The sequence below is a fragment of the Nymphalis io genome, chromosome 10, assembly GCF_905147045.1.
Source record: "Nymphalis io chromosome 10, ilAglIoxx1.1, whole genome shotgun sequence".
Classification (NCBI taxonomy): domain Eukaryota; kingdom Metazoa; phylum Arthropoda; class Insecta; order Lepidoptera; family Nymphalidae; genus Nymphalis; species Nymphalis io.
Genome location: NC_065897.1, coordinates 13,477,939 through 13,494,835, shown reverse-complemented (window position 1 = coordinate 13,494,835; position 16,897 = coordinate 13,477,939). Strand labels below are relative to the sequence as shown.

The 16,897-nt window shown below is 39.1% G+C and overlaps 3 protein-coding genes across 12 annotated transcripts in view; 2 read left to right on the top strand and 1 right to left on the bottom strand.

Moving 5' to 3' along the window:
* The window catches only part of LOC126771484 (uncharacterized), a 45,080-nt gene extending 37,824 nt beyond the window's left edge, over nucleotides 1–7,256 (top strand). For 7 of the 10 annotated variants that reach the window (XR_007669540.1, XR_007669537.1, XR_007669536.1 and 4 more), the window contains 2 exons: nucleotides 4,833–4,975; nucleotides 5,371–7,256. Coding sequence is in view for 2 of the 10 variants with exons in the window: in XM_050491382.1 (XP_050347339.1) it covers nucleotides 4,833–4,916 (84 nt within the window). In the remaining 8 variants the exon portion in view is untranslated. The remainder of the gene's footprint in view (nucleotides 1–4,832; nucleotides 4,976–5,370) is intronic. The other 3 variants (XR_007669535.1, XM_050491382.1, XM_050491381.1) reach the window with 3 other exon arrangements.
* A 363-nt stretch (nucleotides 7,257–7,619) lies between these two features.
* Nucleotides 7,620–12,674, bottom strand: LOC126771417 (protein lethal(2)denticleless). Its single transcript, XM_050491285.1, has 4 exons — nucleotides 12,545–12,674; nucleotides 12,264–12,460; nucleotides 11,414–11,525; nucleotides 7,620–10,047 (listed from the first exon to the last, which is right to left on the bottom strand). Exons 1-4 carry the CDS (start codon nucleotides 12,585–12,587, stop codon nucleotides 8,444–8,446), a joined length of 1,956 nt encoding a protein of 651 aa, XP_050347242.1. The 5' UTR covers nucleotides 12,588–12,674; the 3' UTR covers nucleotides 7,620–8,443.
* Nucleotides 12,675–12,936: 262 nt separating this feature from the next.
* On the top strand, nucleotides 12,937–16,080 carry LOC126771452 (putative uncharacterized protein DDB_G0282133). The gene is made up of 2 exons (XM_050491343.1): nucleotides 12,937–13,237; nucleotides 13,436–16,080. Exon 2 carries the CDS (start codon nucleotides 13,440–13,442, stop codon nucleotides 15,288–15,290), a length of 1,851 nt encoding a protein of 616 aa, XP_050347300.1. The 5' UTR covers nucleotides 12,937–13,237; nucleotides 13,436–13,439; the 3' UTR covers nucleotides 15,291–16,080.
* Nucleotides 16,081–16,897: the final 817 nt, after the last annotated feature.

The window sequence follows — 16,897 nt, the reverse complement described above, 5'->3', positions numbered from 1 at the left end:
TAATGAGCTAGCACATGCACCGTGTTCCCACGCCTGCCGACGTTGGCTCCTGCGGGGTGTACCTACACAGGACGCTCGACTTGTAGACATCCAAACATGGAAATTTATTCTTTATGGTGTTTTATGTAATTGTGTAGTTATCGAGATATTTTATAACAACGAGATATTAAATTATTAATTATCAAACCGTTTTAATTGTTCTCGAAGTTTAATTCAATTATCATAATGAAAGGTTTGAGAATAAAATGGCTAAACTTCGCTCAGACGGGTGTCTTCTAATCGGTAAAGATGGTTGAACTCAATTTGCATAACCCTTAGCACCGCGGATCGAGCAGGCAGGCAGTGAAGCGCGTACATATATATAACAGCTAATGTTCATTTAAATACACACTATGAAATTTCATAATCATTAAAGAAATCACGTAAAAATTATCCATTAAAAAATGAATTGTTACATTTTGATTTTAATATACGTCGTACATATTGTTGTTTGTTAATTGAATGTTACCGTATCGTCATAACAAGAACATATATATTTAATGTTTCATTATCGCGCGAAATAATTTTGCAATGCTTTTTAGTTAAAAAGTGAAACAAAGAATTATTATAATTATTAAGATTATAGATAAATAAGTAGTTCTTTAAACTTGTAATAGTCTAGTAATTGCTTGCTTATCAGATTCATAGAACCGCTAATGCAGGAAACAGGATAATATCAATAATATTCATGTGAAAGGCGCAACCCGACTGTGCGTCGGGGGCCTTAGGTAATAGTTACACAGGCTACAGGATCTCGTGTCTATAATTTTGCTGGTGTTCATGTTGGTTCTACGATTTCGGAAGTCTTAAATTATTAACAATTCTGCTTTTCATAGTTACTCAAGAGTAACTATTATCTTGCACATTGTATGGCAAGCTATAATGGCAATAATGAATGTATTGGTTTAAATTAAAAATACATCAGGTAATTGCTCTTTGATTGTTGCAGTTTGCATCTGTAAGAATAATTACGCCCTAAACGCGAAAACTTGTTATTTGCACGCTATATACTACGCTACAATCGTTGTTTTATTGTGGTATTATTCAACTAACATTAATTCATTTATAAAACGTAATTATATAAATATTTCGATATAATTATGATATAATTATCTTAGGATAAGCGAAATAAAAAAAAAAGTGGGGCATTTCTCATACTTTAGCCTTTTTTAAGTTGTTAGCCCTGATTGAGTAAAAGTTTCTTCCTTTATATATTGTATGTAAATTAACATTTTTACTAATGCTAAAAACCGAGGTGACCTAATGGCTAGAACTCATGACCATAAATTAAAGATTACGGTTTCAAACTTGGGCGAGTATCACTGAGTTCATGTGCTTAATTTTTTTTTATAATATAAATTTTTAAATATATACATACGTCACAACAAGCGAACAAAAACGAAGACGCGTTTATACTTTATACTAATATTAAAATAACTTTTTAGTTTTAGAATGGCAAAAGCTATGTATTTTAGTATATATTACGTTACATAGTCTTTGTGATATAGCTTATTATGTCATCACAGTCTGAGAGAAACTTTTTGGCCGTGCAACGAGCGAACGCTGGGAAACTAATAGATACTTATATGTCGTTAATTTAGCAATTAACGTCACAATACAATTAAATGCGAAAATATGATTTTAATTAAATTAATTTTGTGTATAAAAAATGTATAGTAGTATTAGAGATATTACAAGGTGTTTTAATAAACGAACGAAAAAACCGTGCGAGATGTTCCTAAAAGTATTAGTTACAGTACGGGCGAATAGATCGCTGGGGTCGATATCGATTGTATTATAATATGTACCTGCTTCCTTTATCATCCCGGGATAGAATTGTAATTTACTCTTTCGAAGTCGAGTCTCTTAACTACTAGTAGTAAATCTATTATAAAATCTTTATATATATTTATTACCCAAATCAAAAAACGTAGTCGTAGAGTTTTCACGGCGCTATCGGCTTTTATCTCGGGGTCTCCGACCGCGGCGGACGGCCGGCCTCGGGCGGGTTTACTCAAAACAGCTCAATCTCATTATCTCATGTAAATAGTGCAAGAGCATTCGCGTGGCCTGTATGTTGTATAAGATGGCTTTTAATGTGGGACGAGCCGGTCCAATAAATCATTATTTATATTCGAAAATATAACGATTACATATTTACATAGGCGCTATTCCTTTCTTGCCGGTTCTTCTCGATAGTTCATTTTTGCTTCATACCTTGGCTGAAAATATAATTACTGGCACTGGACAGGTAGCGGCTAGTGTCTACTACACTGCAGGTTCGTCAGGGTATTTACCGGCCTCCACTAACCACTGCACAAAGTTAAAACGCTTTGAGTTGTTTTGAATGTAATGTACACGTTTAACTGTGTGAGAGGAGATTTGTCAGTGTAGTAACAGTATAAAATATATGCCTCGATATTGGTAATACCGATTAATCCTTTGCCACCTAAAATTAAATTATACTCTGTCCATTTGGTTATTCACTTTTCCACTTCTGCCTTAGAACGTAACTGTTCCAGATTACGTAAAAGTTAGCTTTAAATGCGTTATAAAATAAATATGTGAACTACTTCATCATATTTAATTAACTTGTTTATAACTTCTTAAAAACATTAATGGCAAAAATATATGTATTTTTTAAAAGATAATCGTTGTCATCAATAGTTTTCTACAGATACATACACTAGTATAGGAAAAACCTTGCTTTAAATTTGGAAAAGACGCCAATGGCTTTATTTTGTGGCTTTTGTATATTATAAATTATGTAACCAAATACATATTTACACGTTTTATTACAATTTTTATTTAAGTGAAATAAACTAAAATACATGTTTAGTATTTATAATCTTTCAACAGGAAACTGGCGCCTGATGATGAGTCATCACTCGTCGCCTAAAGTTTGGCATCTATTTCTTAATAATATTAATCATATTAGTCCTTTCCACTCTACTCGACTTAATATTTTATTTCGAAACTTCATATTTTGTCTTAATATTTATTATGTGTCTACAATCCCACAAATTGATTTATGTTTAAAAATAATAATAAACAAAATTATCGAATCGATAATCAGAATGTTACGTTGCCGCCACACGATGGAACTAGAGACCATCTGACAAAAATTGACTAACCAAATGAACATACGAGTAGTATCATAGTATCAGACTCATATATATTCAAATCCAAAGTTACCAGAAGTCGCAAATAGTAGACGCGAAGTATGATATACTTGGACCGCCATGTTTACGCAGAAAATTGCTAAATTGCTATAGAGTCACTTGGAATAACTACATTCAAAACTTTAACGCTAACTTGTGTCTACTTTCGCAAGCTGTACCGGTTAAGCTTCGCTGGTTGGCAAGATATACAGACCACTGACTTTGATACTGCCTAGGTTCACATAATTCAATATTTAATAAAAAAAAATATATCAAATCAAATATAATATTATATCAAATAGTAATTTGTGATCGTTGACCAAATTTGTAACTGTTGCGACAAAGCGTTACCAATTACTATTCAACAGTGGTACGATCACCGATAATGTAAATATCATTTCCGTTGCATATCTCGTTGATAAAAGACTGATTATGCTTTACTGTCGATTATTTTACTCCATGAGCTTAAAATGGTAATAAATATTAACTAATTACATACGTAAACAAAACCACAAAATACAATAATCGTCTTTTGAAAGAACATAGTAACAAACGAACAAATTTTATATTCTTATGAGTAAATAAATTGTACGAAACCATTCAACTTCGTAGACTAAGTCCTGAACTCTCCCAAGTATACGGAAAATACACTATTAAATATATCAGTCACGTCCTCGGGTCAGCCCTGGAGTGAGTCTCAATGGGGCGACGCGCCGCGCCATTGAGCGCTCGTCAATGGCGGCGGGCCTTGCGCGCGCAGACCGCCTCCCCCTACATAGCCCGACGTGGAATGAAAACGCACTTTTTATCTCGCCCGGTATGGACATGAGCGTTTTCGATGCATTATTGATGCTGAATCTGTTTTTCTACCCGCATACGGTTCAACTTTTTATACGGTGATTGACTTGCGGAAAATGTCGATCGTAAGATTTCCAGCGAGTTTACGGTGCCTCGTTTGTTGAAGTTTATCTAGATCGCTCGAAGCCGCGTTCGATATCGAATCGTAGCGTAGCGTATAGTGTGATGTGACTCGAGCATACGAAGCAGTAGCAGTAGCTATAGTTACTATTCGATACATTTTATTACTGGCAGATATCAGTTGACTGACATAAAAGGGATCGTAGGTTGTTACAGCGAACGAGTGTTGCATCATCGCCATCGCCATCGCTAATTGCACCCAACACATTCATTATTAATCTTCGATGTGTGCGTATCCGACGCTACTTAATATTCTCACCGCGAGCTACCACAACTACATACGTACATCATCTTACGTCTTTCGCCATAATCGTACTCTTTAATTGACACCTTATTATCGATTCTACATTATTGTTTTATTTTATTGATTAATTTTTTGTATACTCTAAACGATCCGTCGGTCGTGCTTAGTGCCAATTTAATTAATTAATTCATGATCGTATGATTGATGTAATTAAGAACACAAATCGCGCCGAGCTCCGTGAGTTATTATGGAAATAGAAACGACTCCGTATTACTTCGCCATTTTCTTAACCATTTCAAATGTTCTCTCACCGGCTGCGTATCTAAATTAATTATAGCACATAACCAAAACGTAACCGATCGTTTCGCTATTCTGCCGTGCACTGGGTGTGACGAGCGCCGTTCTTGCAGCTGAAGGTGGGCGGCGGCGGCGTGCGCTCGTGGCGCGCGGTGGGCGGCGCGCACGGCGGGGAGCTGTCCGTGTTCTGCTGGTGATGGCGGCCGCCCTGAACACGAGCCGCGGGTTAGAGTGCGACGACTTTACCTCATATTCTGTACGAAATTTGTACGATCTGATCAATTAGCTTTAATGAAAAAATATGTTTTGTATTTATAGGCCGAAGGCAGACGGACAAATGGGACGACTGATGATAAGTCACCTTTGCTTAAGGACATTGGCATAGTAAGAAACACTGCCTTGTTGGTCTAGTGGCTACATGTATGGCCGCAGACCTGTCCTGGGTTCAAATCCCAGATCGAATCAATAAAAAGTTATTGAGTTTTTCTGTCGAAAATTCTCGTGACAGTCTGGAAGTTTGTACACTCTCGTGCCTCGGAAAGCACGTTAAGCCGTTGGTTCTGCACTTGTACTCTTTCGGGTCGTGTCCGATTATCATTACCATTCTATTGCAATCGATGAATTAATTCAAGTCTTGAAACCGCAACGCAGGTGCAGTGCTCCGGTTACCCGTAACGTGTGTGTGCACAGGAGGAGAGTCGGCCCGCCCCTCGCGCGCCGCTGAAGCCGAGCATCGCTGACCGTATTTACTCTACACTACCACTACCCACTTAGCGCAATAAGAAAACGATTCCGATACCCATCTCCGTCGCGGCCCGCCCCTGAGCTGCGGGGCCGGACGGACGTCGGACTAGCCGGACCCGTCTCGGAGTCGGCAGAGCGCAACGACGCTCCGGTGTTGGAGTTCCTTACGTTGCACTCAAATAATGATCAAAGTACAAACTTACTAATACTATTGTATCGAAGCGCGGCCGCCCCGCGTTGCCGACCCAATGTAGTTTTTGGAAATATTTACTCGTTTTGAATACTGTGTTTAAATTATTGCCACTCTTGATCGGTTTCGGATGTTTGTATCAGTAGTCGGACGCTACCTCTCGTGCGGCCTCGTGTGACCTCGTGCGACCTCGTGCGGCGGGATCGCAGCGCACGCGGGTCCAATTGTATTAAAAGGAGGCCATCGCTAGTTACACACGGATTATCATTTTAAACTGTCGCCGTGACGGTCTGACGTTGCCCTATTTGTCGATGTGACAAAGTTTTAAAGGCTTTCACGAGGTGCGGGTTTCTCCGATGGGAATCGTTTTCTACCGGCCGGTCGATAATATTACTTGTGAATTAAATGTTTCTAGTGTAGACGCGCGGCGTTAGATACGCGTATAAATTTATATATTGAACGTGTACGTTACTTAGACTTTACTTCGTAATTCTGTGCGCGTGGAATGTCACTGGGTATAATCGTGGCAGGCGAGACCCGCATCGCGTGAAACGGATTATAAGAGGTGACGTATCATTAGAATCGCCTCGGCTTTTGATCTCGAATGACGATGAGCGGCTCGACCGCTGTCGGGAGTCTCTCCATACGACTGCCGGTCGAGCCGCACGTGATTCCTTAATAGATTATCAAAATATTTTTATCATTTTAAAAATGTCAATTGATACGAACACGATGCTGCTTTTCGTGCGCTATGCCTGTGGCCGTCGGCTGCGAACGACGGAACGGGACGTGACGTCATTGTCATGGGCGCTCGGTTCGTACGATATATCGGTTGTACCTAGTTGTAACTTATGTTAGTAGTTTATTTAGCTGGGCTAATTCTGTTACTCTTGTTGTGTTATAAACGAAAATGAAGAAAAAATATAATAAAAATGTGGTGCGAGTGGATACAGTGAATTTAACGATAAAGACATTTAACAAATTTTCAAATTAATACGATAAAAGTACTAAGACTTTTTTTAAAAATCGCTTGGATAAAGATCGTATGTACATAGTGTTAAGTTACGTAGGGTTTAAGTGCAGTCCTAGATGTAGTAGGTATAACAAATTGTATGGCGGAGGCGCCCGGCGCCCGCTCTTCTGTTAACAATTCTTATTGTGTTATTTTATTTCTGCTTAAGTTTCGTTACTGACTCGTCCATGTTGTTCCCCGACCTGTGACCTGTGACCTGTGAACCGACCCGTCACTGCGAGCCCCGACCTCCCGACTGCGGCGGTCGCATCGTTTTTATACAATACTTCAGGCAAACCATTCCACTGCTGAACACATCGCAGAGGCGTCGACTTTATTTTTGCGAATAATAACTTTCTCAAATATTTTTTGAAAAGGAGAAATTAAACGATTTTTACGGAGTTTCACTTGTAAATTGTACCTAAGATTTCGAGAAATTAAAATGTTTGCCTCTCGACGTGTTCCGCGCGGAGCGGCCCGCAGTGACGGCCGGCCCGACACTCGATGGTGATATTTACAAGATCATTTATATTATGTTTTTATATACTGAATTAACAAGCGTAATAAAGAGTGAGCAATGGCACATCTTAATTGTTGTTTTATTACACCCGTGGTTATAGAAAATAAAATACTATTAAAATTTAATTTCCTTTACTTCAAAAGGTAACATTATCACAAATATATCAATAATAAACACGATCTTATTACATAGAGAAATTCATTAAATGACTAATTAACTATTACAACGAATGTTGATAGATAAAAAATAAGACAGATTAAAAAACATAATTATTTTTTTTTACACGTCAAATTTTTTTAATAATATATCAGTCTATGCATGAAGCACTTGAGAAATTATGCTTTAAAACTTACATATAATTATTTCTATAATATAACTAAAGAATCTAAAACTATCATTACATTTTGAACTATCATCTTTATAATTACTTATGTGATATCTCAGTGACATTTGACAAAATTTGAAGAAGAAAAAACTGATTCTTAAATAACTTCAAAGAATACAAAAACAAACTAAGTATGCATTTTTATTTAAGAAGTCTCCGACTCTGTGAGCGACTCTGACTATTCTCAAGGGGGACCAGACTGGCACAAGAGATCTGTCTATTCCTTCACTCTTGTACTCCGATGGGACGCGGGGAGTTCAGGCGTAGGTGCTGTACAGACAGCTGTACATGCTATACGGGGAGTTTTAACATTGCTGCTGAGATTGCTTTGACAGATAACAACCTGGGCTTTAAACCCATGGCCTCGGCATATTATTATGCAGCCTAATAATTAGCCACTAAACCGATGAGCCAGTCAATTATAATTATTTCTTTAATATATAACTTGAACATTGATCCCTTCGGCATGGATATGTTATGAAATTACCTACATTAGATGACCTCCTTAAAACAAATCGTTACTATTATATAATGTAGAATTGAGAATATGAATAGCATAGAATTTGAAAAACAATTGAATGTTTAATTTTGTCTTGTAAGAAATTGTTGAAAAACATGTATTTTTTTAATCTAATAGAGATGTGTTTTTAGTTAGCTATGAGCAGTCTGAACAAACTAGAGCAACACATATATGGCAATCCAACTCTCCCTACAGTGCTCTGCTCTCAGAGGCCGCAGTCACATAGACTAATGCAAAAATTGTCAAATACCAGTGTCGTGTCACAGTGATGTTTGTCGTGAATCTAAAAGCTAATATTCTGTTATTGTAACGTTTATATTAGCGATTAAAATAAATCAACTTTTACAGCTTTTTTATTTTTCTTTTCTGGCGACACTGAAATATTTGAGTAAAGTTCTACTCTTAGTACTGGATTTAGTCATTTTGTCCGTAACCGAGTTCCTACGCACGGGCATGTTTTCCTTCGGACTAGACGGTGCTGCAACGCTCGGCTTGTCGGTAGCGTCCGAAGCCTTACCTCTCCGCTCGCGGACCATGAGAGTCAACCAGTCCGTCGTCTCCGGCTTCTTCCGGACCGGCGACATCAGCCTCAGGTGGGGCGCCTCCCCGTTTAAAACGAAATTTGGCAAATCTTTCGTCGGCGTCGTGAAGGCGATGATCTTAACCGCCCCGCAGGGCTCCCCCTCGGGCGAGCGGGCGGCGGGGCTCCGCGGGGACAGCGCCGCGCCGCCCCCCGCGGGCCCCGCGGGCCCCCCGGGCGGCCAGGCGTCGGCGGCGCGCTCCGGCTGCGAGCGCCTCCTCTTGGCCGGCGGCGCGGCGGGCGAGGGCGCGCGGGCCCGCCGGCGGCCGGCGCGCTCGGCGGCGGCGGGCGCGTCCAGCCGCTGGCGCTTCGCGGCGCCCGCGTCCGCGTCGCGCGCGCCCAGCAGCTCGGCCAGGCAGCGGCGCGGCCCGGCGCGCTTGGCGGCGGGCGCGGCGCGCGCGGCGGGCGAGGCGGGCGACGCGGGCGTGGCGGGCGTGGCCGGCGTGGCCGGCGTGGCGGGCTCGGCGCGGCGCGCGCGCTTGAGCGAGTGCGGCGTGCGGTCGCGGCCCCACTGCGGGCCGCCGTCGGCGCGCGGGGTGAGCTCGGCGCGGCCGGCCAGCTCGCCGGCGGGCGCCTCGGGCCCCACGCGCCAGATCTTGTGGCGCGCGTCGTCGCTGCACGTCACGATCTTGGTGTCGCCGCGCTGGCACCACGCCGCGCACGTGACCTCGGCGCGGTGCCCGCTCAGCCGCACGACCGGCTGCGAGTACTTCACGTTCCAGACGTACGCGTTCTTGTCGCTGCTGCCGCTGACGAGGTACGCGCCGTCGGGGCTGAGGCCGGTCTTGATGTAGAACGTGCTGTTCTCGTGGCCGACGTACCGCTGCTCGGGCAGCGAGCCGAACGTGGACACGTTGAAGCAGTAGATGACGTCGTCCATGCAGCTCGCGTAGAGGCGCACGCGGGCGTCGTCGATGATCAGATTCGTGTAGCCGTTCCTCGCGGAGCTGCCGCAGTACGGGATGGAGTGCCTCGGCAGCGGCTCGCGCTTGTAGACGCCGTAGTTCTTCCTCATGTCCCAGACCTTGATGTTGCCGTCGCACTCGCCGCACGAGACGAGCGCCAGGTCGTCGCGGAAGGCGAGCCCCGTGATGCTGAGCGCGCGCGGGTCGGCGCGGGGGCGGCGCGCGCGGGGCGAGGCGCGCGGCGGCACGGCGTGGCAGCCCGCCAGGCACAGGTCGGGCCGCAGCACGAGCGCCGCCGCGGCGCAGCGCGCGTCCCACACCAGCACGCGGCCGTCGCGCGCGCCCGTGGCGAACACGCGCGGGTCGGTCGGCCGGAACGCCGCCGTCTTCACGGAGCGCGTGTGGCTGGAGAACACCAGCTCGCGCCGCGGCGCCGCCTCCGCCACGTCCCACAGGCACGCCGTGTGGTCGCCTGCCGGGAATGCCGTTTTTGTACTGTGGGTCGGCTCCTACTTATTTATTTGGATGCCCCCGGTTGTCCCCGAAGTACATCCGGCGCTTGCTTTTAATTTCCTCGAACTGAATGTGTCCGACCGACGATTACGGTGTTAAGATTTAAATAAGGAGGTAATTTTATATACGTTTTAATAGATATGCTATATGTATTGTTAGTTAAAAAAAAACAATTATTAAACAAAAATTTTATCTTCTAGCCAACTTTAAATAAACTATTGAAATGTATATTTTACCGTTTATTTTTTTGTTTAATTATATATAGTTAAAAATAGCCGAGACGGCCCAGTGGTTAGAATGCGTGAATCTTAACAAGCCCGGGCAAGCACAACTGAATTTTCATGTGCTTAATTTGTTATTATAATTATTCTTGTGCTTGACAGTGAAGGAAAGCATCTTGAGGAAACCTGCATGTATCTAATTTCACTGAAATACTGCCACGTGTATTCTACCAAACTGCATTGGAGCAGTGTGTGGAATAAGCTCCAAACCTTCTCCTCAAAAGGGAGAGGAGGCCTTAGCCCAGCAGTGGAATGTTAACAGGCTGTTACTATTGTTAAAAATAACAAGTTACCCTAAGTTTTAAATTGAAATAATAATATTCAATCCACTTAGTCCATATTGAAGGCAAAACAAAACTCAGTAGGCAAGAAGTGATCTTTTTTTTTATAAATAAAAAGTACAAAATTAGTTTCAATCACAATCCTTTCAAACAAAGCCAGGTCATAGTAGAAAACTTTTGATAGTTGCAAATGACTATTCATTATATGAAAGATCACAGACTTGAATGTTTTACTTTCAAAACTATAAATTGAATTTTGCTATGCATAAAAGTAATGTGTATACTTTGAGATTCTTGTTAATTTTTAAAAAGTCTCTCTTTTTGTTATCTTATGTTACATGATAATAATATCTATACGGGATGTTTAGGCAACTTTCTATTTTTTTACAATTATTTTATCTTACATATTAAATAAAATTCCTAAACAAATATCTATTTAAAAAAATCTACAACTTGTGACAAAACTAAATTAATATATTTTTTAATTATATAAATTCATTCATTCAGCATTCATTTAGCAAATGTCCTTGGTTTAGATCTAAATAATTGTCAGTTTTCTTTATGAGGTTTTCGGAAGTAAAATTAAAGTTGAATTAAGTAGTTAAGTTGAATATTGCTGTATTAGAAATGAAATTATATTAACCAAAAATGGTTCATAGTGCATCACATAGTGGAGTTATCAGCAAATCACTTACAATATTTAAATTTATGGTTTGTTTTTAGTTAGTCCTATTGTGATTGAAATAGACTATACAGGACTTACCCGATACTGTAACAAATTTCATATTCTGTGGCATCCATGCGAGGTCAAAGACGGCATTGTTGTGGCACTGGAATCCTTCCAGTGTGCTAGCAGTTTTCTGTGTTCTGGTATCCTAAAAAGATTAAGTATTATTTTTTTATTTACTATCATAACATTATGCTGTCAATGATGAAGACTGCCTACCCATAAACACTGGGACTGTAAATAGTATAAAAATTTTAAAGCTATCTAAGATGTTGTTTTTCTTGTGTCTGTAATTGCACAACAGTATTACAACATATTAATGTTATGTATGCAATAGATCCCCATACAGATTTACCAGTGGCATCTATTCATAATCATCACAATAAAATTCAAAATGATATTCCTCGCTGAAAGACCGACTTAATATTAGACATAATTAGATATCTGTCAAGAGGTGAACTACCTCTTGACAGATATCTAATTATGTCTAATTCTATTTTATATTTATTAATAAATAAATTGCAAGTTATTATACTTGCATTATATAAAATACACACATCCATTATGTCCTGCAAGTATCTTGCTGCAGGGTTGTCTGAAAGAGATCACTACTTGAGCGATAAGACCACCCCCTGCATTCATTATTTTAGAATTCGTAATTATGTTAATATAGTATGACTATCCTTAATCTTTTGTTTTTTTTTTCTATATTTTATATTACTTGTCTTGACTTTTTATCCTTATAAGTGCAATTAAATTATTTAATAATCATAATAATTAGTGAAATTAGTCCCCATGTTTCATGCAAATAAGCTATTAATTTTTGCAACAGTCGAGCAGAAGCTCGACAGATTACTCAGTAAAAGGTTACGATGACAATATTTACCTGAATGGCAACACGGCCATCCTCGTTAGCAAGTGCTAGGATATGTTCGTAGCCTGGAGCTTCAGAAAAACGGCATGCAAATATTGGAGGATCTTGATCGAAGTTCGCTGGCGAACTGGCGGTCTGTAGCCCGTAAAAAGACTCCTCACTCTGTACCGATAGCCTCTTTAATATATTATCGTAGTTGAAGCGAGAATCTAGAAAAAAACGCGCATTTGTTGTTTAAATAGTCAAAAACAATAAGTTAACACTTGTTTAAATAGTCAAAAACAAGAACTTACAAATCCCAAGTTGACGGTCAATAATACTTTGAACGTCGTTCATTTTTCCTAAAACTAAAGTAACATCACAATATGAAATCGGACCTAAAACGAATTTTACCCGCAAATTTCGCTAAAATGACAGTGACACAATACATTATACAGACTTAAATAAAACAGATAGCATCTAAACTTTAGCTGTGTTGAGTATTACTTACATTAAACTGTAAAACAAGGGATTTACATTTTAGCTGTAATAGTTTATTGTAGTTATATTAAACACAGTAATTTTATGAATTTCAAGTTTGTCTAAAACAACACATTTTTTTTTCTTTTTTTATTATGTTTTTATCTGCAGAAACAAAACATTTGTATAAATGTAATTAGTAATCTGTGCAATTGTGAATCTTGCTTTGCTGTGAATTAATGCTGTAATAATGTTTCTTTTTTATTTTTATTTCTTGTGAAATATTAGATAATTTCTAATGCATAAAATATTTTTTTAAAGAGTTTGGTGTTTTAGATTGATGTGAATGTTTTTCATTAAAAAGTATCAAGTAAATAGATACTTATAGAGACTTCTACCTGACCCATTTACGTTTAGTTCAATCGTTTAAAAAACGTACGTTGACTTAACTTATAATATAATATTTGCGTCTTGTGGTGACGTGAAAGAAGATATAATATACATTCTGTCGGCCAGTTGTCTTAACAGTAAGTAAACATATTAAATTTGATGTCGTTTCCATTTTGCATCAATACGGCGTCATAATGTTGCTTTTGGTTGACAGATCTTGAAGCTAGTTTCACTAAACCATTATTTGAGCAAAAACATTACTAGCAATAATAATGACGCAATATTATATTAAACATAAGCCGTTATTTAATAGAAATAAATGTTAACATTTTCAGGTGCATGGAATGTGATGAAAATGGGCGACAGCGTACGTTACCGGCAGCGACTTGCGGCCGTGGAGTCAAGCGAAAGTGCCGAATTGATCAAGATAACCTCGTGCAGCTGGCGTTCGCCACTTCAGTGCCTGACGCGAATCATTCACACTCAATGCGCGTCAATCTGGTGCCGTATTGCCCGCCAGAGCAACCCCTTTCCACCGCCAACGTCCAGCCTGCAGACCATCCCTTTATGAACAATATGGATGAGATATCATACTGGGTCTATACAAAACGAGCTCCTTGCCTGTATAACTATGATAATGTTGTTAAGAAACAAATTGATCAACCTCACTGTTCCAAAACAAAACCTGCAAGTGTTCAAAGTCCTTGTGAGGAGGTGCCTTCACCAAAAACAAAGAAAAGAAAATTAAAATTATTGGATGATGATTCAGTTTCTACAGAAAAGCAACAACATGTGTATTTTGAAACACCCAAATGTGACAAACAAAGGCCTGCACAAAGCAGCTGTAAATCAGAGGCAGTGGCTTCTAATATTGATTTTAATATTAAAAATTCACCACAACAAAACACAACAAAAAGATTGAAATTGCAAAGAAATTGCCAAACTACATCACAAAAGAAAAACAAGCTCGTAACTTCGACACCAAAAGCCACAAACTTGAGAAGAAGCCTCAGAAAAGCTCAACAGAATCATAATAATTCTTTTGAAATTTTCAATTCGAATGTTAATAATGGTACACAAGAAGAAAAACAAGAACACAACGAGAAAGGAAAGTTACAGAAAAGGGAAAGTAAAGTAGAAACAGATAAAGACAAAAATGCAGTCGTACTTAATGGGCAGTTTGAGGACTTAAGTGATGTTTCTGGTTTTACTGCTAATTATATAAGATCTACTAAAGTTCACTCCTCAAAAACCGCAAGAAAATTGAGAAGCAGAAATAGTAGGAACCTAATGAAGGATGCGAAGCCAAATGTAACTTCTGAGAGTGAAAAGATGTTAGTGTGTGTTAATAAATCAATGAACACACAGCTCCCTGACACAACAGTACAGAATTGCAGCACAGATTCTTCACAGAATGTTATAAATGTTGTATCTGTCAAAAATAATGAAAAATCTAGCAAAGTAAATAAGAGTACTTCCCTCTTAAAGTTTATGGACACTAAGGGAAGTTCATCTAATAACAAAATAGATAAGCAAGGAGGGAAGAGTAACCTTAACATCTCATTCCAGTCTAAAAGTAGTGGCACATCTAGATACCCTCGGCGACAGAGGAATAATATGAAGGGAGACTCTGAACAAAACTGCTCTAAAATGAATAGCACCAAACTTAACTCATTAGATAATGGTCGCAAAGATAATAGATTAGATAATTCTAATAAGAAAGAAATCTCTCAGGATAGAATTACGACTAGGACAAGGAGTGGACGAAAAATAGCACAGCGATTGGGGCCTGAAGAGTCTGGCTGCTCTATGTTGCAGTTAAATGATTCAAGTGAACCAGTTAGTTCGAGTGTTGCATTAAATATGGCTACTCCTACCAAAAGGAGTAAGAATGTGAACAATTCCTCAGTGAGATGTCTCCGCAACAGGAGATGTAGGGACAAAAGTGGACAAGATTTGTGTAAAGACTCTGTTAGTGACGAAAGTGTAAAAAAAAATGAAGATAATGCACCTGATTCAGCTTTACACTCATCAACTCCTAGACGTATTGGGCATGTAAAAAAATTAATGGACAAAACTAGTGTATCATTGCGGAGGGACTCTTTGAGAGATAGAAGTGGTTTTGCCGCTTGTTTTTCAGACAGTGACAGTGACAGTGAGCCTTTAAAACAACGGAAATTTTTCTGTTAGCATTTAACCAACATTATAAATAACTTATTAGCTTTGAGCAAGTATATCAATATTGGAATTTTCATCTAGTAGCTGTTTTTGGCGTGTGCCACTTGTCTTATTAAATATTTGATTCCCTGGCATTTGAGATGCCCTCAAAGTGCCCTCATTAATGCACATTTTACATAGATAATAAAATATTTTTTTTATTAGAAATAGATAATAAATTTGCATATTTGCAATATATGAGTACTGCATTTGTCAAATATATAAAATATTTGCAGTGGCATATGTAATAACACAGACAAGAGATGTTAATATTAAAATAAAGAAAGCTTGTTTGAGATTGCAAGATGCCCCATAGACTCGATGGCAGAAATGTGTTACTAGGTACTAGCCGCTCTGTTAATTTATTGTATTTAGAGGACGATTTGAATGTACACAACATGCTGAATGTGACACGAATGAAATTTGTGTATCAAATTTGTATTATAAAGTGCCATTTTATGAAATATAATTTAATGGATGTATCTTTGTTTTCCATGACTATGACTTTGTTATGTGTTAGTTAAGATTTTAATTTAGAGTAACTATACTGCACTCTATTGTTTATTTTGTATTAAATTTTTGTGTAATAAATACATTTACTGTTTTTTAAGATTGTACATTATGTACATGTCATTCCTTTGCAAAATATTAAATAAATAATTTATTTTATTTTCCTAGAATTGCGATGCGGAAGTCACATTATAGAAATACATGCAAGCGACTGATGGTATTAATTTATATTATAAATCTGTAACCATGTTAACCAAGTTGTCTAATTAAAATGAAACCTTTATAATATGTTCTATTCTCTGTTATTGATAGTAATTATTAAATTATATACAATACATTACTATACCTACCTAAATTAATTAAGATAAATAAATGTTATTAATTGTATGATGGGAAATGTGAACAAGAGAGCAAATGTGAACAACCCACCCCCAGGGATATATGCAAACCTTTGCCTATGAACATTGGCACTACAAGAAATACAAACTATGTTTCAACCAACTTCACAAACATTATAAATAAATACACTAAAAATGTAATGAGTATTAGATAAATTGGAATTAATATAACGAAATAAATTAACTGCTCAACGAAGCAGTTTAGTGGCTCAATGTGGTGGTAAACTGGTGGTAGAGCTTTGTGCAAGCTCGTCTGGGTAGGTACCACCCACTCATCAGATATTCTACCGCAAAACAGCAGTACTTGTTATTGTTGTGTTCCGGTTTGAAGGGTGAGTGAGCCAGTGTAATTACAGGCACAAGGGACATAACATCTTAGTTCCCAAGGTTGGTGGCGCATTGGTGATGTAAGTGATGGTAAACATTTCTTACAATGCCAATGTCAATGGGCGTTGGTGACCACTTTACATCAGTTGGCCTATATGCTCGTCCGCCTTCCTATTCTATATAAAAAAAAAATGTAAGGCCGCAGATCCGGAGGTCTGGGGTTCAATTCCCAGGTCTGGCCAATAAAAGTTATTAGATTTTTCGGTCAGAAAATTCTCAGTAGCAGCCCGAAGTCTGGAAGTTGAAAGTGTGTACACTCCCGTGCCTGCGTCCGTCGCCTGAAGT